At 44.1% G+C, this 23,003-nt stretch overlaps 2 protein-coding genes across 4 annotated transcripts in view; both read left to right on the forward strand.

The window, feature by feature from the left end:
* Nucleotides 1–16,725, forward strand: part of TMEM231 (transmembrane protein 231) — a 65,287-nt gene extending 48,562 nt beyond the window's left edge. For all 3 annotated transcript variants that reach the window (XM_030204691.1, XM_030204689.1, XM_030204690.1), the window contains 2 exons: nt 8,521–8,626; nt 16,241–16,725. In XM_030204691.1, the coding sequence (XP_030060551.1) occupies nt 8,521–8,626; nt 16,241–16,421 (287 nt within the window). In that variant the 3' untranslated portion in view covers nt 16,422–16,725. The remainder of the gene's footprint in view (nt 1–8,520; nt 8,627–16,240) is intronic.
* LOC115471013 (carbohydrate sulfotransferase 5-like) overlaps nt 16,309–23,003 on the forward strand; it is a 113,932-nt gene continuing 107,237 nt past the window's right edge. Inside the window, exon 1 of the mRNA XM_030204687.1 lies at nt 16,309–16,355. The gene's annotated coding sequence lies outside the window, so the exon portion shown is untranslated. The remainder of the gene's footprint in view (nt 16,356–23,003) is intronic.

Raw genomic sequence — 23,003 nt, forward strand, 5'->3', positions numbered from 1 at the left:
TGTGTGTGGTGGTGAGATTGGGAAGGGCAAGAGAGATGCCAGACTATAGGAGACATATAAATGGTAAGGTAGGACTGATGTCAGGCTACAAGTAGGGAAGGTTATGGTTGATTCTGGGCTAGAGGGATGGATGGGGGGGGGGGGTAAGGAAGGGTAGGATAGGGCAGGGCTGATGCTGTATACAGGACAACTTCAAATTTTTGGTCCTTTATTCTGTAATTGATGAGGGTTGTCATGTGACTGAGGTGAGAGATTCTGCTGGTATGGCATGTAGTTTGTATGGGGGATCTAGGAGTTTGACTTGTCTAGCTTTTCCAATGGGACACATATTGCTGTTGTGTTTATTCACTGCTACCTTTTTAAAGGTACTGTTATTGGTATTCATGCTCAGAATTGGTGATAAGGTTTGTAATATAGGCTCTGAGAAGCTTCTTTGCAGGATTTAGTGTTGCTTCACAAAGTATCTGACAGTGAAGGAATTTTGTGTTGCTATTACTGAGGTGCTCCCAGAATTTGAATACATTTTTTTTATGGAAAGCTGTAAGAGGAAACATTCTAGTTATATTCTGTATGGTACAGTAGGTGGAAAAAAATCTTGATGCTGACAATATGATTTTGCATATGTTTATCATTAAGAATTCTTGAACTTTCCTTCATGTGGTTTTTGATATGTTAACATTTGTGAAAAATTGAAATGTATTAATTTGTGCAAATGAATGGTTATTGAAATGATTATTGAATTGAGTTTTATATTTTCCTTGCAACCTTTTTTTTTTTGTAACTAAATGATATTTGGGCTCTTTTTTGATTCTGTCACAGACTGCAGTGTTCAGCGTGTCACCTAAATGAACATATCTGTTGGGTGTGTCCCAGCCACTGATCTAGATTGTGGGGTTTGGGGCTGCAAAGCTTTAGTAAGAAGGTTACTTTATTATGCTTCTGCTACCCACTTTTATGGAAGGACAGCTGTTTCCGTGCGCAATAGGCGCACTTTGCGGCTACCACCACTTAGTAAAAGAGCTCCCAAGTGCACTTTAATTTATACTACTCATACCTATATACATAGTGACCACCCATATTAGCTCTGGGCCCACCCAAAATGTCAAGTCTGGCTACGCCACTGCTCCGGGGAAAGCAAGTAAATAGAAGGAAAATTCAAAAGTCACAGTTTTCTAGCTCTGTTAGTATTTTCAGTCATTTCTAACTTTACATATACATTATGGCAATCCCTAATAGTAGTGACTGACATTGCTGCAAGAGCAGAAACTTGCTTCTGCATCCCATTTATCCTCTTATCTAAACTTTATACGTTAGAGTCCACTTTCACCGATTTGTCAACAACTTATTGAGAAAAGGCAGCTGTCTGACAAACAGTGGCTTTGAGCATACTCTTCATATGCTAAGTTGAATCCCATAAATCTCTTAAAGTTATTTCCTGTTTGTCCTCATTGACTGAAGGTTGCTGAACAGAGGGAGCAGCTAAAATAACCATTGGCAACAAAGTAAATGACAATAAAGAAGTTACTTCTTCAGACTGAACCTCAATCTGGGGAGGGGAAACCTCTTGGGATACCCCCAAGAAGGAGAAAGAGGAGGAGTATGCTCCAGTGAGCTCAAAGAGGCTTCAAGAGGGGAAATTATCTGATTGATCCGTGGTCCAACAGATGTTTGTACAAAAGACCTGGGACACTTGAGTTGAGGTCTTTGGTTTAACTTTGTGGTTCTCTGTAAGTCAATAACAAAACATAGAAAATCCAAAAACTTGTGGTGATGTAAAATCTTTCTCAGTGCTCCAAGGGGCTCCCAGTTGTCAGGGTATGCCCCTTCAGCCACACTCTGCAACTGCGCGCCTGTGGCCATGTGCCACAAGGGCACAAGCCTTTTGAAGAAAACAGGACCCTCAATGTTTGCGGGTGTCCAATGTGGTGCCTGTTTGAATCGGCACCTGCTCTTATGAACAGGAAAGTGGCTCCTCCCTCTGCTAGCTGGTAATGTAGAGGGCAGTTCCACCGCACACAGATGCCTCAGATAACCACTACCCAGTTTATTTTTTAGCTACCAAACATATTTGGAATATGTTTTCTCCGAGGACAAGCAGGCTGCTTGTTCTCACTGATGGGGTGATGTCCAACGGCAGCCCCAGGATCGGACAATCTTCCTAGCAACAAAGTTTGCTAGCTCTCATGTGCACATGCGCAAACCGCGCATGCGCGACCGTCTTCCCACCCAAATGCGAGCGTGCTCCTCAGTCTCTCTTTTTCCGTGGTTCGGACCAGCTGTGTATCGGTTGTTCTCTGCCCCAGAGAGGCCCTCGCTGCGTTCTTCGCCAAATTCGGCTTGTTTCTTTGTTCTCTCGTGTTCTTGTAAAAACAAAAAACAAGTAGTTTGTTGTTTTCCTTTACTTTCTTAGAGTTTCCCTGTAAGTTTCCTTTCTTTGGCGTGAGCGGTTTTTTTGCCGCCCGTACGGGTTTTTTCCTTCTTTTTGGTGCCTTTTTTCCGGCATCATCGTGTTTGACCTCACCGGCGCGATTTTTCTGCCCATGTCATTGAAGCCTGCCAGCGGCTTCAAGAAGTGCACGCGGTGCAACCAGCCGATTTCGCTCACTGATAGGCACGTTTCGTGTCTTCAGTGTCTAGGGGCTGGTCATCGCCCTAATGCCTGTACTTTGTGCCTCCAGCTCAAGAAGAGGACTCAGGCGGCGAGATTGGCTCAGTGGAACATTCTGTTCGGAGTCACGTCCGGTCCTTCGACGTTGACAGAGCCAGCGGTACCGAGGTCATCACCGGTATTGATGTCGGCATCGGAGGGTGCATCGACGTCCGGAGTGCAGGTGATGGCTGTCCAGAGGTCCCACGCTGGTAGCAGTGAGCCATCGAGTGGATCTGCACCTGCCTCGAGGGCTCCTGCGGTGCAGGCCCCCCGGGACCAACCTCCTTCGGACCCTGTCCCGAGGAGACGTGTGGATTCCACGTCTTCCTTGTCAGTACCAGGAGGTACCGCCGACGTGCTTCGAGTGAAGGCGAAGAAGCACCGTCACCGGTCACCTTCCCGACACGGTACCAAGAGCTCCGGGACGCCGAGAGACTCGGCACCTGGAAAATGTCGACGCCGGGAGGACCGCTCACCCTCCATCCAGGAGGTGTTGATGCGCTCTGCTCCGGACAGCCCGGTACTGCGTCCGTGCCAGGCAGATTCTCACCTCGTTGCTGGTACCGACCCCATTGCCTTGCTCGATGGACACTCTAGACGAGCGCCTCCGAGCCATACTTCCAGAGATTCTGGAAGGGCTGCTGCAACCATCTGCTCTGGTACTGCTGGTGCTTGCGCCGTCGGTACCGTCGAGAGATGCGGCGGTTGGCTCCCCGCCCATGGTGAGGACTGTGACGCCGGTACCGCTTGCGGCATCGGCGTGCGCTGCCACCCAAGAAGACTCCCCGTCGACATCGCTGGAGGGAGCTTCGTCGCCGCCGGCACAGGAGTCTTCTTCTCGGCACTGCCATAGAGGACCTAGTTCCTCGGCGTCCAGACGGGCTCGGCTTTGGACCGAAATTCGAGAACTGGTGTTCGATACCGAAGGGGAGGCCTCGTGGGAGGCAGAGGAAGACCCCAGATATTTCTCTGATAAGAGGTGTCTTGTGGTCTTCCTTCTGATCCCACTCCTTTGTCAGAGAGAAAGCTTTCTCCCCCTGAGAGTCTGTCTTTCTCGTCATTTGTCCGGGAAATGTCTACGGCTATTCCCTTCCCAGTGGTTACTGAGGATGAGCCCAGGGCTGAGATGTTCGAGGTCCTGGACTATCCTTTGCCACCTAAGGAGTCGTCCACCGTTCCCCCTCATAATGTCCTGAAGCAGACATTGATGGTGAACTGGACAAAACCTACTACTACTATTTAGCATTTCTATAGCGCTGCAAGGCGTACGCAGCGCTGCACAAACATAGAAGAAAGACAGTCCCTGCTCAAAGAGCTTACAATCTAATAGACAAAAAAAAAAAAAGTAAGCAAATCAAATCAATGTGTACAGGAAGGAGGAGAGGAGGGTAGATGGAGGCGAGTGGTTATGAGTCAAAAGCAATGTTAAATAGGTGGGCTTTCAGTCTAGATTTAAAGGTGGCCAAGGATGGGGCAAGACGTAGGGGCTCAGGAAGTTTATTCCAGGCGTAGGGTGCAAGAGACAGAAGGCGCAAAGTCTGGAGTTGGTAGTAGTGGAGAAGGGAACAGATAAGAAGGATTTATCCATGGAGCGGAGTGCACGGGAAGGGGTGTAGGGAAGGACGAGTGTGGAGAGATACTGGGGAGCAGCAGAGTGAGTACAGTAGTAGAAGAAGTTTGAACAGGATGCGAAAACGGATAGGGAGCCAGTGAAGTGACTTGAGGAGAGGGGTAGTATGAGTAAAGCGACCCTGGCGGAAGACGAGACGGGCAGCAGAATTTTGAACCGATTGGAGAGGAGAGAGGTGACTAAGTGGGAGGCCAGCAAGAAGCAGATTGCAGTAGTCTAAACGAGAGGTGACAAGGGTGTGGATGAGGGTTTTGGTAGAGTGCTCAGAAAGAAAGGGGCGAATTTTACGGATGTTGTAAAGAAAGAAACGACAGGTCTTGGCGGTCTGCTGGATATGAGCAGAGAAGGAGAGAGAAGAGTCAAAGATAACCCCAAGGTTTCGAGCTGAGGAGACAGGGAGAATGAGAGAGCCATCAACAGAAATAGAAAACGGGGGGAGTGGGGAGGTGGGTTTGGGGGGAAAAATGAGAAGCTCGGTTTTGGTCATGTTTAATTTCAGGTGGCGTTGAGACATCCAGACAGCAATGTCAGAAAAGCATGCTGAAACTTTGGTTTGGATGCAAGGTGAGATATCAGGGGTAGAAAGGTAGATTTGGGAGTCATCAGCATAGAGATGGTAGGAAAAGCCATGGGATGAGATTAATGAACCAAGTGAAGAAGTGTAGATAGAAAAGAGGAGGGGACAAAGAATATAACCCTGAGGTACGCCGACAGGCAGAGGGATAGAAGTAGAAGAGGATCCACCAGAGTGAACATTCGTTTCCTAATAATACCTAACATTCTATTTGCTTTCTTAGCCGCAGCAGCACACTGAGCAGAAGGTTTCACCATATCATCAACGACGACACCTAGATCCCTTTCTTGGTCTGTGACTCCTAACGTGGAACCTTGCATGACATAGCTATAATTCGGGTTCCTCTTTCCTACATGCATCACTTTGCACTTGCTCACATTAAACGTCATCTGCCATTTAGACGCCCAGTCTCCCTGTCTCATAAGGTCCGCTTGTAAGTTTTCACAATCCTCCCGCGATTTAACGACTTTGAATAACTTTGTGTCATCAGCAAATTTAATTACCTCACTAGTTACTCCCATCTCTAGGTCATTTATAAATATTTTAAAAAGTAGCGGTCCCGGCACAGAGCCCTGGGGAGCCCCACTAACTACCCTTCTCCATTAAGAATACTGACCATTTAACCCTACTCTCTGTTTTCTATCTTTTAACCAGTTTTTAATCCACAATAGAACACTACCTCCTATCCCATGACTCTCCAGTTTCCTCTGGAGTCTGTCATGAGGTACTTTGTCAAACGCCTTCTGAAAATCCAGATACACAATATCAACCTGCTCCCCTTTAGCCACATTTTTATTCACCCCTTCAAAGAAATGTAGTAGATTGGTGAGGCAAGATTTCCCTTCACTAAATCCATGTTGAATTTGCCTCATTAATTCATGCTTTTGAATATGCTCTGTAATTTTGTTCTTAATAATAGTCTCTACCATTTTGCCACTTACCAATTATAGACTCACCTGTCTATAATTTCCCGGATCTCCGCTGGAACCTTTTTTAAAAATCGGCGTTACATTGGCCACCCTCCAATCTTCCAGTACCACGCTTGATTTAAGGATAAATTACATATTACTAACAATAGTTCCGCAAGTTCATTTTTCAGTTCTATCAGTACTCTGGGATGAATACCATCTGGTCCAGGAGATTTGCTACTCTTCAGTTTGTAGAACTGCCCCATTGCATCTTCCAGGTTTACAGAGAATTCATTCAGTTTCTCCGACTCATCAGCTTCGAATACGATTTCCGGCACCGGTATCCCACCCAAATCTTCCTCGGTGAAGACCGAAGCAAAGAATTCATTTAATCTCTCCACTACAGCTTTCTCTTCCCTGATCTCCCATTTTACTCCTCGGTCACTCTCTGTACTGTAGCATAAATAAACAATTAAGGAGACTCCAGCTCCTGCAGAATACATCTCCTAGATTAATTTTTAAATTGGGTAAATTTAGTGAGGCTAGACCTCTTTTGAATACTGGTTGAGATTAGAGCTTCATATTCAATTTTTTTTTAAATTTTATGTTTATTAAGTTTCCATGTATAACAAAGAGACAATCTTTGAAAAGATGCACCAATATCTGAATAAAAATACCATGAAAAGGAACAGAGTAAATAAGAAAAAAGAGAAAGGAAAAAAGAAAAAAAAGACGAAGCGGAAATAACACTTTTTTCTTATAATACAACATAATTGGGTATAACAGTCCACAAATAAGAGGGGAGAAATACCAAGATGTTAATAATAATACTATTGGAAGTTGGCTTAACTGTAGAACTAATCCAAAAGAAATAAGCAGGAGGTAACCCCTTCATATTCAAGTTAAAATGGCTTGTTTAGCCTATAAAAGTATTTATGGTATAAACTCAGATATGGTAGGGAACTTACTCTTGTTTCTAACTAATAGGAATCACTTGAGAAGTTCAAAAACCTTAATACTTGAAATTCTTTCTGTAAAGAAAATGAATGAGAGATCCATATGGGAGCACTCATTTGCATTCCAGGGAGCTAAAGTGTGAAGTGTGGAATAGCTTACCTGTTGAAATTCAATTGATCACATCAATTGAAAAGCTTTGAAAACTAATTTTTCCTTCAGCACTCTGATTTATAACAATTTTTGTTTTAAGATATATGCGGTGTACTTAGCTGCGCGTTTGGTTGCTATTCTTATAAAAAAAACTCAGGTTACGTTAGAAGAAGAAAAGGAATCTTTATTTCTCATTAGCAACAGCACAAGAAATATTATTGGCTCTTGGCATTAGTAGTTTTACAGAACAGAGTCTAATAAAAAATGATCAGTTTGTTGATTTTAATGTAAATTCTTTCAGATTTGGATTCTCTCTTTGACCTTGTGATCCACTTTGCACCCATATGGGTTAAAAGCGGAATAGAAATCACAGAATAGAACAGAAAAACCTATCAGTGTCAAACAGTTCTGCAGAGTGGGCTAAGATTTCTCAACAGTGATATGAAAATCATATCAAATTGTAGGAGGTGTTTGGCTACAATTATTGTTGGTAACAGTGGTGCAACCAGTTATTTATGTTTAGGAGGCCATTTCTTTTTCATATGGTGATATGAGTGTTGGATAACTTTGGTCATTAAATAAATGATGCAATAATTTAAAAACTGTGTTATATGTTTATTCAGGAGGAGTGGCCTAATGGTTAGTGCAGTGGCCTGACGACCTGGGGAACTGAGTTTGATTCCCACTGCAGCTCCTTGTGACTCTGGGTAAGTTACTTATCCCTCCACTGCCTCAGATACAAAATAAGTATTATTTATTTGGATTTTGCTCACACCTTTTTCAGTAGTCGCTCAAGGTGAGTTACATTCAGGTACTCTGGATATTTCTCTCTCCCAGGTGGGCTCACAATCTAATTTTTGTACCTGAGGCAATGGAGGGTTAAGTGACTTGCCCAAGATCACAAGGAACAGCAGTGGGATTTGAACTGGCTACCTCTGGATTTCAAGACCAGTGCTCTAACCACTAGGCTGTTCCTTCATCTTCTATATATATATATATATATATATATATATATATATATATATATATATAATATGTAAACCACTTTGAGTGTAACCACAGAAAGGTGGTATATCAAATCCCATCCCCTTTCTCCTTCCCTTTGTCTAATACAATATACATTCTTTGCTTGTTTCGAGTGAAAGGCAGTATATCAAGTGTTAATAAACATATATGCAATAATAGAGAATATCAGTAGGAGGAAAACTTTTTACATTACTGTCTGATATATTTTTATATTCTGGATCACACTGGCTTATTAGTTGCGAGAGCAATAGAGAAGACTCTTATATAGATAAAGTAAAGGCAATGCTAAATTTTTTTTGCTCTTGGGCATTTATAATTAAGATTTATGACTGAATAGACAGGGATGGGCTGGAGTGTAAATTTTAAGAGGCTTCGATGTTAGCTTCAGAACTTAGTACAAGAACAGAACTGGGCAGACTTCTACGGTCTGTGCCCTGAGAAAGGCAAGGACAAATCAAACTCAGGTATACATATAAAGTATCACATACCATGTAAAATGAGTTTATCTTGTTGGGCAGACTGGATGGACCGTACAGGTCTTTATCTGCCGTCATTTACTATGTTATGTTACTATGTTACATCTCAAAGGTACAGTTAAAGATTTGTTTCTCTGGTGTCATTGCAGTGACCACAGTGCTATCTGATTTCAACCCTGTCTGGCAGGTGGGAAGAGCTGCAGATTCACCATTTGTGATTGATGCTGTCATTCGATACCCAGTGGAAGTTATTTCATATCCTTTGGCTGATATTTTAGCTATTGCTGTTCCTAGAACTTGAGAGCGTTCTTGTACTACCTTTAGAAAAAGTGATCTAAATAGAGTTGCATTGCTGTTATCACCAATTCTCCCAAAGCTGAAGAAGGAATACGTAGCTGGAAACCTAACTCATGTAGTATATACTGTGGAGAGGTGTTCCAGTTGGGGCTATGCATAATAACGAACAGTGTGACATAGACTCCTCTGCAGTGGCGTAGCAAGAGGGCTGATTTGAGGTGGGCCTGAGCCCAAGGAGAGTGGACCTGAAGATTCATCTCTTCTTCACCCCCCCCTCCCACCACAGCAGCAGCTGCCACAAAAAAAACAAAAAGAAAAGAGTACTTAGACCCTGTGCCACTGCCAGCAGTGTCCCAGAATCGCTGACATGGCCAGCCTCCGCACATGTGTGCAAACTGAGCATACACTAGGGGTGGGGTGGTAGTGGCTTGAAAACACACTGCAGCTGACTGCACAGGGTGTAAGGGGTCTTTCTGGCGAGACATCTTTGGCTGGCGTGGTGGAGCTTGCAGATCCCCCCATGGCTACGCTGCTGCTCCTGTGTGAGACTATATAGTAGGAGCATCAAATATAATAATAACATAGGAAATATGACAGATACCAGTAAAGTGGCTAGAGGGGTAGCCTGCTGCTGTATGCTGGTTACCCCTCTGACATTTTTGAAATATGAAAATCATTTACGTTTTGCCTTTTTTTTTTTTTTTGGTTACATTTGTACCCCGCGCTTTCCCACTCATGGCAGGCTCAATGCGGCTTACATGGGGCAATGGAGGGTTAAGTGACTTGCCCAGAGTCACAAGGAGCTGCCTGTGCCTGAAGTGGGAATCAAACTCAGTTCCCCAGGACCAAAGTCCACCACCCTAACCACTAGGCCACTCCTCCACTCCTTTGTATTCTCTTGCTCTGTGTTTATTCTATGCCATTTTGAATTTTGTCACAGTTTTTGTCCCTACCACCTCCATTGGGAGGGCATTCCAGGTATCCACCACCCTTTCCATGAAAAAGTGTTTCTCCAAGGACAAGCAGGACATTCATCATATTATCACATGTGGGTGTTGTCATCCAATAGAACCCAATGCAGAGCAACTTCCCAGCATCTTTCTAGAAGTGTTTGGATCAGCACACCACACATGCATGCACATCTTCGTACCCGCCACTGCTGTACGGAACCAGACAATCTTCATCTGCAGGGCAGTGAAGATGTACTCTCCCTTTTTCTTTCTGCTTGTGGCTGTTGTGTTGTGGCTCAGATAGCCTTTTCCTTTATTGTATCCCCTCCCTTATTATTTGCTTTAGATTTTTCAACACTTTTAAATTTTGTTTCTTTATTGCTGTTGTTACAGCCCCCTTGAGCCTTTTGATTTTGCTTTGGCTATTTTTCCCAATATGTCCCAGAAAACTCGTGGTATGGCAGGACCATGTCTCTTACAGACGTTCATAATTCATGCATGTTATGCTTGTGGCTCAACCATAATGTTTCTTTTTGCAAACTCTGTTGCCAGATGTCAAAAAGAACCATTAAGGGTTATGAGTAGCAGAGCAGCACAGAAATATTTTTGGTGCCCATATGTCTGGCCCATCGGCATCGGAGTCCTTGATCCTTGTGGCCCCTGGAGCTGCATCAGAGCAAAATAATATTCACATACCCAAAGAAATGTCCTCTTCTCTTAGAATTGGCTGTGACCCCATGATTCCTGACAAATAAAATTGTGTGACCCCCCCCCCCCACTCTTGGAGGTGCAGAATAATGATGCACCTTTGGAGGTTCTACCTAGGTTGACAAGGTACCTCATGAAAGGCTACAGAGGAAATTGGAGGGTCATGGGATAGGAGGAAATGTCCTATTGTGGATTAAAAACTGGTTGAAGGATAGGAAACAGAGAGTGGAGTTAAATGGGCAGTATTCACAATGGAGAAGGGTAGTTAGTGGGGTTCCTCAGGGGTCTTTGCTAGGGCCGCTGCTTTTAAATATATTTATAAATGATTTAGAGATGGGAGTAACTAGCGAGGTATTTACATTTGCTGATGACACAAAGTTATTCAAAGTCATTAACTCGCGACAGGATTGTGAAAAATTACAGAAGGACCTTATGAGACTGGGAGACTGGGCAGCTAAATGGCAGATGATGTTTAATGTGAGCAAGTGCAAGGATGCATGTGGGAAAAAAGAACCCGAATTATAGCTACGTCATGCAGGGTTCCATGTTAGGAGTTACGGACCAAGAAAGGGATCTGGGTGTCGTCGTCGATAATACACTGAAACCTTCTGCTCAGTGTGCTGCTGCGACTAGGAAAGCAAATAGAATGTTGGGTATTGTTAGGAAAGGTATGGAAAACAGGTGTGAGGATGTTATAATGCCGTTGTATCGCTCCATGGTGCAACCGCACCTTGAGTATTATGTTCAATTCTGGTCGCCACATCTCAAGAAAGATATAGTAGAATTGGAAAAGGTGCAGCGAAGGGCGACTAAAATGATAGCGGGGATGGGACGACTTCCCTATGACGAAAGACTAAGGCGGCTAGGGCTTTTCAGCTTGGAGAAGAGACGGCTGAGGGGAGACATGATAGAGGTATATAAAATAATGAGTGGAATGGAACAGGTGGATGTGAAGCGTCTGTTCATGCTTTCCAAAAATACTAGGACTAGGGGGCATGCGATGAAACTACAGTGTAGTAAATTTAAAACAAATTGGAGAAACTTTTTCTTCACCCAACGCATAATTAACTCTGGAATTCGTTTCTGGAGAACGTGGTGAAGGTGGTTAGTTTGGCAGAGTTTAAAAAGGGGTTAGACGGTTTCCTAAAGGACAAATCCATAAACCACTACTAAATGGCCTTGGGAAAAATCCACAATTCCAGGAATAACATGTATAGAATGTTTGTACGTTTGGGAAGCTTGCCAGTTGCCCTTGGCCTGGATTGGCCGCTGTTGTGGACAGGATGCTGGGCTCGATGGACCCTTGGTCTTTTCCCAGTGTGGCATTACTTATGTACTAGGTTGTGACCCCAAATGTGGGTTTTGTGACCCCATTTGGAGTCCTGGCCCGTAGTTTGGGAAGCTCTGCTGTAGACAAATACCTAATATAGAAATGTACAAAGACATTAAATCATTCTAGTGGTGCATCTGGTGTATAAATTTGGAAAGATGTACATGTTGTTTTGTTTTCTAAATGCTGCCGAGGCTGTAGGACAGTGGGTCTCAACCTTTTTTCAGTTGAGACACACCAGATGGATGATGTTCACCACACACATGAACTTCACAGACCCTTCCACCCTGGGTCCAATATCTCTCCTCTCTCCACTTCTTCCTTCTCTCCTTTCCAGCCTGTCTCCCTCCTCTCTGCCCCACCCTGGTCCAACATATCTCCATCTCTTTTCTCTCCCCTCCCCCCCCATTGTCCAGTATCTCCTCCGCCCCTGGGTCTAACATCTCTCCATCTGGCTTCCTTCCCTCCCATTGTCCAGTCTCTCTCCCTTCCCCTTATCCTCCAGGTCCAACATCTCTTCCTGGCCACTGTCCAACATATCTTTCCATCTCTCTCTTCCTCCCCTCTACTTTCAGGGTCCAGGAGTACCTCAACCCCCTCCTCCGGCCCCGGGTCTGGAACCTCCCCACCCCAGTCCATCTTAAAAGTGTTTTTCTGTACAGGTCACCATCAGCGGCAGTGATTTGCACAGGCCTTCTGCTGTTGAGCCCAGAGTCTGCTCTCTGCACCCTTGTGGAAGCAGGAAGTTAAGTCAGAAGGGGTGGATTGCAGCAGACAACAGGCTCCTGGATTGGCATCATATGGCCTGTGCAAATCGCTTCTAGTGATCTGTACAGAAAAATGCTTTAAGGCAGATGGGGGGGGGGGGGGGAAGTTGATATGATACAGGGGGAGCCCGGGACCTGGGGTCAGAGGGGAGGAAGAGAGATGTTGGAAACGGGGCCCCAAAATACTCTGGATCCTTAGACACTGCCCGGTTGCCCAAATGGTCAGTCCACCCCTGCCTGACAGCGTTTATAATCTATTCAAGACAGACGAAGAGAACAAGTAAGGGATTAGGGAGTTTCTTTTATTATGGGAATGATAGATATTGAACAGGTGAATAATGGTTTAAGAGCTATAAACAGCCTTTAAGAGGTGGGCTTATAGCCTGGATTTGAAGTGGTGAGAAAGTGGGATACAAATGCAATAAATAAATAAATATGGCCAGAAATGGAGCATGATCTTCTGAGTTAGAAAGTTTATTCAAGTTTCTTGAGGAAAAGACTCATAAGGGTAATTATTCTATAAGGGGCAGATCTCCTATAGCAGAAACGTATGTGCCATGACCTGATATTAGGTACTTTTGCCACATGGGTGGAGTTTGGGTGGAGGGCATGGGTACGTGCATGAATTATAGAATTCTGTAATTTATGCATATACTAGTAAAAAAGGCCCGTTTCTCACACAAATGAAACGGGCGCTAGCAAGGTTATCATGTAATGGCGATTATGTTTTTAAGGGAACCATTATGAGAAATGTTCTGTCATGATAAGTAATAATTGGGAAGGGTGTATAATGAGTAATATGCTCCAGAGGTATAAGATACGGATTGCTTTATCTATTTTTTTTTTAATATTTCTTTTTTTGTGATTGTTATTTATAGTATTTTTTAAAAGATAAAGAGTACGCAGACTGCATCCATGTCTAGCATTTCTCCTCTCTTCCCTCCCCTCAATCCATGTCCAGCATTTCTCCTCTCTTCCCTCCCCTCCGTGTGCATCTCCTTCCTGACTTCCCTCCCTTCCATCCATCCATGTCCACCAACTCTCCATTCTCCATGCCCTCTCCTCCATCCACCCATATCCAGCAACTTTCCTCTCTCCCCTGCCCCCATTCATCCATCCATGTTCAGCAGTTCTCCTCTCTCCCCTGCTCTCCCCTCCATCCATGTCCAGCAACTCTCCATTCTCCCCTGCCCTCTCCTTCATCCATCCATGTCCAGCAACTCTCCATTCTCTCCTCCATCCATCCAACCATCCATCCATATCCAACAAATTTGCTTTCTCCCCTGCCCCCTCCATCCTTGTCCAGCAATTCTCCTTTCTCCCCTGCCCTCCCCTCCATCCATCCATGTCCAGCAATTCTCCTCTCTCCCCTGCCCTCCCCTCCTGTCCAGTGATCTCTTCTCCCCCTGCCCTCCTCTCCAAATCCAGCCATCTCTTCTCTCCCCCTGCCCTCCCATCCATGTCCAGCGATTCTCCCTGCCCTCCCTCAGCTCCCTTACAGCCCTCCTCTCTGTCCCCCCCCCCCCCCCCCGCGCGTTTAACCCTTTTACTTTCAGGCGCAGCGACGGCAGCGAAGAGGACAACACATCTTCTCCCTTCCCTCACACAATGTCCCACCCTTGCGGAAACAGGAAATGCATCATCGCAGAAGGCTGGACCCTGTGTGAGGGAAGGGAGAAGCTGGAGGCAAGCCTGCTGTGTTGTCCTCTTTACTGCCGTCGCTGCACCTGAAAGTAGAAGAGTTAAACACGCGCAAGGGGGGGGGGGAGGAACGGAGAGGAGGGCTGTCGATTGGGGAGCTGAGGGTGGGAAGGAGTGGAGGGACCGTCCAAGCCTCTTATACGGGGCGCCTATGACTGTCCTCCCATCCCATCCATGTCCATCAATTCTCCTCTGCCCTTCCCTTCCTCCCTCCCTCCCCTCGATGTCCCGCGATTCTCTCCTCCTGATATCATCTTGCCTCCAGCGTTCCCCCTCATTGTTCTGCCCTCTGACGTCATTATGTTTTTTTTTAATTTGTTACATTTGTACCCCCCATTTTCCCACCTATTTGCAGGCTCAATGTGGCTTACATAGTACCTTAAAGGTGTTTGCCAGTCAGTTGATAACAAATACAAGGTTATATTGTGGTCGAGTGAGGTAGGTGTGTATCAGGCACCATGAGGGTCGAAGGGAATGAAGATTGTTTATTCTCCAGTATGATCATTGGTTAAGTTGTGTTGCTGGGTGTGGGGATTTACGTTGGATCAGTGGGGTAAGCCTTTTTGAAGAGGGTAGTTTTTAGTGATTTCCTGAAGTTTAGATGGTGGTGGATTATTTTCACAACTTTTGGAAGTCCATTCCATAGTTGTGCGCTTATGAAGGAGAAGCTGGATGCGTAAGTTGTTTTGTATTTAAGTCCTTTGCAATTTGGGTAATGTAAGTTTAGGTATGATCGTGATGATCCGATTCTGTTTCTGGTTGGTAGATATATGAGGTCTGTCATGTATCCTGGGACTACGCCGTAGATAATTTTGTGGACCAAGGTGCAAATTTTGAAGATGATCTGTTCTTTGATTGGGAGCCAGTGTAGCTTTTCTCGGAGGGATTTAGCACTTTCGAAGCATGTTTTACCAAATATCAGCCTGACAGCTGTGTTTTGAGCGGTCTGGAGTTTTTTTTGCTAGTTGTTCTTTACATCCCGCATAGATTCCGTTGCAGTAATCTGCATGGCTTAGGACCATTGATTGTATTAGGTTTTGAAAAATTTCCCTCGGGAAGAAAGGTTTTATTCGTTTAAGATTCCACATTGAATAGAACATTTTCTTTATTACGGAGTTTACTTGGCTCTCAAGGGTAAGGTTGCGGTCGATTATGACGCCGAGTATTTTTAGGCTGTCTGAGGTAGGGAGGGTGTGTTGTGGGTTTGTACTTGTTGTGTTGAGATGAAAGGATGAGGCAGTGTGTTTTTTCAGTGTTCAGTTTCAGTTGGAATGAATTTGCCCAGGAGTCCATGATGTTTAGGTTGTCATTGATTTCATTCGTTATTTCTGTCATGACTGAAGGGAATGTAGATTGTGACGTCATCTACATAGATGAATGGGTTGAGGCCTCGGTTGGATAGGGACTTTGCCAGTGGGATCATCATCATGTTGAAGAGTATTGGTGATAATGGTGATCCTTGAGGCACTCCACAGGTAGCTTTCCATGGTGGTGATATGTTTGAGTTTGATTTTACTTGGTTAGAAAACCCTTTATCCAGTTAAGTACATTTCCATCAATCCTGAAGTGGCTAAGGAGTCTTAGTAATATATTGTGGTTGACCATGTCGAATGCGCTCGACATGTCGAATTGGAGGAGAAGTATACTTTACCTGTGGCTATTTCTTGCTTGAATTTGGCCAGGAGAGTGACTAGGACAGTTTTAGTGGGGGCGGAATCCTGACTGTGAATTGTGTAATATTGAGAACTTGTCCATGTATTCCACAAAAGGCAATGAGTGGGACTGGATGTTACAAACCCAGGCATCCAGACGTAAAATGTTGGAGGTGCAAATTATTATATAGGATGTGCTGATATCTAGGCACAGCATAGGGGCTGTGTAAATGATCACCCCTTAATTTATGTTTCTTTTCAGCCATATTCTATAAAGAGACGTAAGTGCCGGTTTTTCTTTATAGAACAGCTGCAATAACCAACACCTATCGTGGGCGTCCTGTTTTAAGAATGACCCTCTTTGTCCTGAAAGTTTAGTATTAATGCATTTATAGATTAATCGTTGTTTTATTTGTATTCTGCCTCTTTGTTGTTTTTAGTTAATACTCCTTAACATTCAGCACATACCAGCCAGGTTTCTGGGAGATGATTAAGTTTGCCTGGATTCAGTATGTCAGCATCCTACTCATTTTCCTCTGGGTGTTTGAAAGAATAAAAATCTTTGTGTTCCAAAATCAGGTATTAACAACAATGCCAGTATCACCAGTTCCACTAGGGCCGTTGTGCAAACAGCACCAGTGTTAAACAAGCGTGCAAAGCTTTAGCAGTGACTGATACCAAAAAGAAGATGCTTGTTTGACTGTGTGTTTAGATTGTAATGAGGGTTTCTGTCATTGTGGTTCTAGGGAAAATCCTAAGTACAATGGGTTTTAATTTTCATGTCTTATTGTCATTCTCTAGCTTCAGTCATCTCCAGAAAAGCTATTTTGAACATGAGTTGGGAGATGAAGCACAAACTGAACATTTTTCTGTGCAAACATATCTTGCTGTTCTTTATTGCCATGTGTGTTCTTACTGCTATTTTTAAAAATAAAAATTTTAGTTTGTCATTAAATTGCTGCTTTCTTCAGGTGTGTATTTGAGTACATTGAATGAAAACGGCGGTCTGTTTTTTCCTCTCTTTCAAATTACTTTTATATTGAGTATTAAAGAAAAAAAAAGCATGAATATGATGGCTTTTTAAACTAGACTCCAATTGCTGTAGCCTTTCCTTTAAATGTGATCAATCCTTTGCTGAACACTGCAAACATACTATTTATTATAACACATCACACATTCTCCACGCTTTTCTTACATTCCTGTTTATGTTTACTGTCCAGACTGAGTTTGTAAAACTATTAAATTATTAGTGTGAATTTAACAAAGCCTCCAGTTCCCAGAAGCCACCTGATCACCTAATATTTCATAGAAGTAAGTCAACAAACTCAGGCTATCTGTAGGAGCAAAAGGCACTATATGTAGCACTACAAACCAGTAGATAACAAAGTTATATAGGTTTATAATACCTGGTACTATCCAGCATTACCAACCTGACTTGACTTTACATATACAGACTCTGGCTAACTTCATCTTTCATTGCTAAAGCCTGTTGCTTGCTAGGCTTCAGACTTGTGTGCAATCTGCAAGGCCACTGCAAAACATCACCCATGTTACCAGTGGACAAGGAGAATAACAACCACATTGCTATAGAAGTGATAAGTAGTAGTAGTAGTACATCACCACAAGGGACATTCACAAACTTGTTGTTGTAGACTTTGAGGCTCGTCCTCATTCAAGAAAAGCACATTGTTTACTGGAATAATGACCTCAGGGTAAAGGTGCCCCTTCATTGTGGTGCCAGTGGGGCAATTTTGTGGCCCCTCAAGTCACACTATCTGAAGACAAAGTTGTTCTGCATCAAGAACAAGGCCGGGAAGGTACGTCACAAACTTAGCTGCAGCTTGCAATTTCTGCATAAAAGAGGCTCATATCTGAGGCAAATGTACCTTGGGTGCAGAGTCCGTTTTGTTTTTATATTTTGGGTATTATGGATTCAGGTCTGTAATAAAAGGGAACATAGTTACTTTCCAGACACTACACTGTCTAATACCAAAGTGTGCCCGTGTCATATCTTTCCATAATTTACACTAGTGGCACATTCCCCAATTACACCCAGAAAGAGTGTACATAAGAGCATAAGTTGTGGGGGTCACGTGACGCTATGCACGGGAGCGGTCGCTAACTGCTGTGCTCCCGCCACCTCTTCACAAATCCCGAGTGAAAACCCTTCCAAAATTGACTAATTAACCGGGTTTAATACCGGCGAATCAGTGGAACAGCTTGCGACCTGCATCTGAGGGGTCAACAGAGAACCATGGCAGCAAAATCCGTGAGAAAAGAAAAAGAAAAGAATTGGCTGCTCGAAGACAAGATGGTGGCCCCAGCTAGTCCCGCAAACTCTTCGATGGGTTCTGCATGGGCAGTGGAGATTGTAAATGAAGTGACTAGTGCAATGGAGGCGATCTTCAATAAAAAAATTAAGCTCCCTGGACTCTAAGTTGGAGCGACTCCAAAATAATGTAGAACAATTAAGCCAAGACGGCGGGCTTCCAGCAGCACACAGGGGACTTGGAAGACAGAGTTACTACTGTGGAGAAGGGGCAAGCCAAGCTACAAACGTTGCTGGACTCATACACTGAGAAACTCAAGGACCTGGAGAATAGATCCCAGTGCAATAATTTGCGATTTGTGGGGTTGCCAGAGGAGTTAGGAGATGGAGACTTGAGAACCTTTTTGGAACCCTGGCTAATGAAAGAACTGGTGCTCCCTGCCTCGCTGGGTTCATTGCAGATAGAAAGAGCACACCGAGTGGGACTCAAACAACCCGGTTCTGCTGGACCACAAGTGGTGATCTGTCGCCTGCTAAACTTTAATCACAAAACAGCAATGCTTCAGGCTCTAAGGGGAGGAAAGGAACTCAGATATGCAAACCAAAAACTCCTTTGCTTCCGGATTACTCGGCGGTGGTAGCGGCACAGAGTCGGATCTTCTCACCCATATGCTCACAACTGGTGACCCGCAAGATCAAGTTTGCGCTCCTTTATCCGGCTAAATTGAGGATTACCTACCAGGCTACTACAAACACCTATACATCAGTGGAAGAAGCACAGGCGTTTATGAGTCCTCCTGGAGAACACGCGGACGGGTGATTCGAGTGGAGCTGCGGATTAATTATACTTAGGGAGTTATTAACAGCACTTGATATGCTGCTAAAATAAAACAGAGTTCTTTTGAGGGTTGTATTGTAACTCAACCTAGGCCTCAAAGATGATACTGAAAACCATGGGATGAGATTAGAGTACCAGGGGAAGAAGTATAGATGGAGAAAAGAAGAGGTCCCAGGACAGATCCCTGAGGTACACCAACTGACAGTGGGATAGAAGTAGAGGAGGATCCACCAGAGTATACACTAAAAGTATGCTGGGAGAGATAAGAAGAAAACCAGGAAAGAACAGAGCCCTGAAATTCAAGTGAGGACAGCGTATCAAGGAGTAGGCTGTGATTGAGAAGGATGAGGATAGAATAGAGCCCTTTGGATCTGGCCAGGAACAGGTCATTGGAGACTTTAGCAAGCGCTGTTTCGGTTGAATGAAGAGGGCGAAAGCCAGATTGAAGTGGATCAAGAATAGCTTGAGATGAAAGAAAGTCAAGGCAACAACGGTGAACAGCACGTTCAAGTATCTTGGATAGGAAAGGGAGGAGGGAGATGGGGCGATAGTTGGAAGGACAGGTAGGGTCCAGTGAAGGGTTTTTTAAGGAGTGGTGCAACTATGGCATGTTTGAAGGCATCAGGAACAGTCACAGTGGAAAGTGAAAGATTGAGGGATATGACAGATAAAAGGGATGACAGTAGGAGAGATAGTGTACAAAACATTTTATACTGCTTATCCCAGAAATAGTGGATTTTCCCCAAGTCCATTTAATAACGGTCTATGAACTTTTCCTTTAGGAAGCCGTCCAAACCTTTTTTAAACTCCGCTAAGCTAACCGCCTTTACCACATTCTCTGGCAACGAATTCCAGAGTTTAATTACACGTTGAGTGAAGAAACATTTTCTCAGATTCATTTTAAATTTACTACATTGTAGCTTCATCGCATGCCCCCTAGTCCTAGTATTTTTGGAAAGCTTGAACAGACGCTTCACATCTACCCGTTCAACTCCACTCATTATTTTATAGACCTCTATCATATCTTCCCTCAGCCGCCTTTTCTCCAAGCTGAAGAGCCCTAGCCGCTTTAGCCTTTCCTCATAGGGAAGTCGTCCCATCCCCTTTATCATTTTTGTCGCCCTTCTCTGCACCGTTTCTAATTCCACTATATCTTTTTTGAGATGCGGCGACCAGAATTTAACACAATATTCGAGGTGCGGTCGCACCATGGAGCGAAACAAAGGCAGGAGAGACTTGCTGACCTGAACATACATACCTTGGAGGAAAGAAGAAACAAGGGTGATATGATACAGACGTTCAAATATTTGAAAGGTATTAATCTGCAAACGAACCTTTTCCAGAGACGGGAAGGCGGTAGAACTAGAGGACATGAATTGAGGTTGAAGGGGGGCAGACTCAGGACTAATGTCAGGAAGTATTTTTTCACGGAGAGGGTGGTAGATATGTGGAATGCCCTCCCACGGGAGGTGGTGGAAATGAAAACGGTAATGGAATTCAAACATGCGTGGGATAAACACAAAGCAATCCTGTTTAGAAGGAACGGTTCCCTGGAATCTTAGCGGAGATTGGGTGGCGACGCCGGTAATTGGAAACAAAACGGGAGCTGGGCAGACTTCTACGGTCTACGCCCTGATCGTGACTGAATAGATAGGGATGGGCTTGAGTGTAAATTTTAAAGGGCTTTGATGTTAGCTTCAGAACTTAGTACAAGAACAATATTGGGCAGACTGAGAAAGGCAAGGACAAATCAAACATATAAAGTATCACATACCATGTAAAATGAATTTATCTTGTTGGGCAGACTGGATGGACTGTACAGGTCTTTATCTGCCGTCATATACTATGTTACTATGTTACTAGGCAGTTGTGTGAGAGGAATAGGTTATGTAAGGATGTGCCATAAACGGGGTCTGGGGTGGCCTTGATAGCATGTTACAACTTGAGAGTCGGGGATTTCCCACCCTATTTGGTGTCAGTGGCAAAATATGGACTGAGAAGCTATTAAAGTGGCCTGCATACAGGCTTGGAATTGCCTTTTGTCTGGCTGATAAACAGGGCACGCCGCACTACTTTGCCATGGACTGTTACAGTATTGGGTGGGAATTACTCACCCTCCAACAATTGAGATTGGGGTTTTTTTTTTAAACCTGTGAGACATGAATGATCATATGGTTGGTGTATCTGGTTTATGGGGTTTTGCGAATGCTTGGAGGAGTGTGTGGCCTCCCCTGCAGTGGGCAAGAAAGGGGGAGTAGCCATCCTTATCAGGAAAGGTTTGATAACTCAAGTAACTGTCAAAGATCCCGAGGGTCGTTTTATTTTTTGTAAGGCCATAAAAGCTAGGCAGGGAGTACTATTAGGTAGTATTTATGCCCCCAATCAATTGGATAACAATTTTTATAAGCGTTTAGTAGGGGTTTTGGTGGGGGGTTCTGTACCCTTGATTGTGGTGGTGGGGGGACGTCAATATTTTTTATTTTATTTGTTGCATTTATATCCCACATTTTCCCACCTTTTTGCAGGCTCAATGTGGCTTACATATTGCCGTTAACGGCGTTAGCTGATTCCGATCTGAACAAATACATGGTACAAATGAATACAAGGTGATGTTGTGATAGATAAGGTACATGTAAGGTAGGTGTAGATTGGGGGAACTTAGAAAGGGGGGGGGGAGGAAGAGTCAGGTAATGTCCTTTACGTTCTTTGGTTGCATTGGGTCGCAGGTGTCCATGTATTTTTATGTTGGGTCGGTAGGGTATGCTGTTTTGAACAGGACCGTTTTTAGTGATTTCCGGAAATTAAGGTGGTCTGGCATAGTTTTTACTATTTTTGGCAGTGCGTTCCATAGTTGTGCGCTTAAGTAGGAAAAACTGGATGCATAGGTGGATTTATATTTGAGTCCTTTGTTGCTTGGGTAGTGGAGGTATAGGTATGATCATGTAGATTTAGTGGAATTTCTGGTTGGCAGGTCAGTGAGGTCTGTCATGTATCCAGGTGCCTCGCCGTAAATGATTTATGAACAGTCGTGCAGATTTTGAATGTAATTCGTTCTTTGATTAGTAGCCAATGCAGTTTTTCTCTGAGTGGTTTGGCGCTGTCAAAATGCATTTTTCCAAATATAAATCTGGCTGCTGTGTTTTGGGCGGTTTGAAGTTTTTTAATGATTTGATCTTTGCATCCCGCATAGATTCAATTACAGTAGTCTGCATGGCTTAGTACCATTGTTTGTATCAGGTTTCGAAATATTTCCGTCTGGAAGAATAGTTTCACGCGTTTGAGTTTCCACATTGAGAAAACATTTTCTTTATGGTGGATTTCACTTGGGTCTCAAGTGAGAGGTTACGGTCAATTGTTGCTCTGAGAATTTTCAGGCTGTCTGAGATAGGGAGGGTGTATCCTGGGGTGTTGATGCTTGTGGGATTGTATGTATTGTATTGTCATGAGATGATGAGACAATGTCTTTTTTCTGTATTGAGTTTTAGTTGGAATGCGTTAGCCCATGAGTTCATGGTGTTTAAGCTGAGTTTGATTTCATTGGTGATTTCTGCCAAGTCATGTTTGAAGGGAATATAATGTAACGTCATCAGCGTAGATTACTACTACTACTACTATTTAACATTTCTAAAGCGCTACCAGGGTTGCACAGCGCTGTACAATTAACAAAGAAGGACAGTCCCTGCTCAAAGGAGCTTACAATCTAAAGGACAAAAAGTGCAGTCAATCAAGATTGAGGCAGTCTAGATTTCCTGGATAGAGGTACAATGGTTAGGTGCCGAAAGTGACATTGAAGAGGTGGGCTTTGAGCAAGGATTTGAAGATGGGTAGGGAGGGGGCTTGGCGTATGGGCTCAGGGAGTTTATTCCAAGCATAGGGTGAGGCGAGGCAGAAAGGGCGGAGTCTGGAGTTGGCGGTGGTGGAGAAGGGTACTGAGAGGAGGGATTTGTCCTGTGAGCGGAGGTTACGGGTAGGAGCGTAAGGGGAGATGATGGTAGAGAGGTAGTGAGGGGCTGCAGATTGAGTGCATTTGTAGGTTAGTAGGAGAAGCTTGAACTGTATGCGGTACCTGATCGGAAGCCAGTGAAGTGACTTGAGGAGAGGGGTGATATGAGCATATCGG

This window comes from Microcaecilia unicolor, chromosome 5 (assembly GCF_901765095.1).
Source record: "Microcaecilia unicolor chromosome 5, aMicUni1.1, whole genome shotgun sequence".
Taxonomy (NCBI): domain Eukaryota; kingdom Metazoa; phylum Chordata; class Amphibia; order Gymnophiona; family Siphonopidae; genus Microcaecilia; species Microcaecilia unicolor.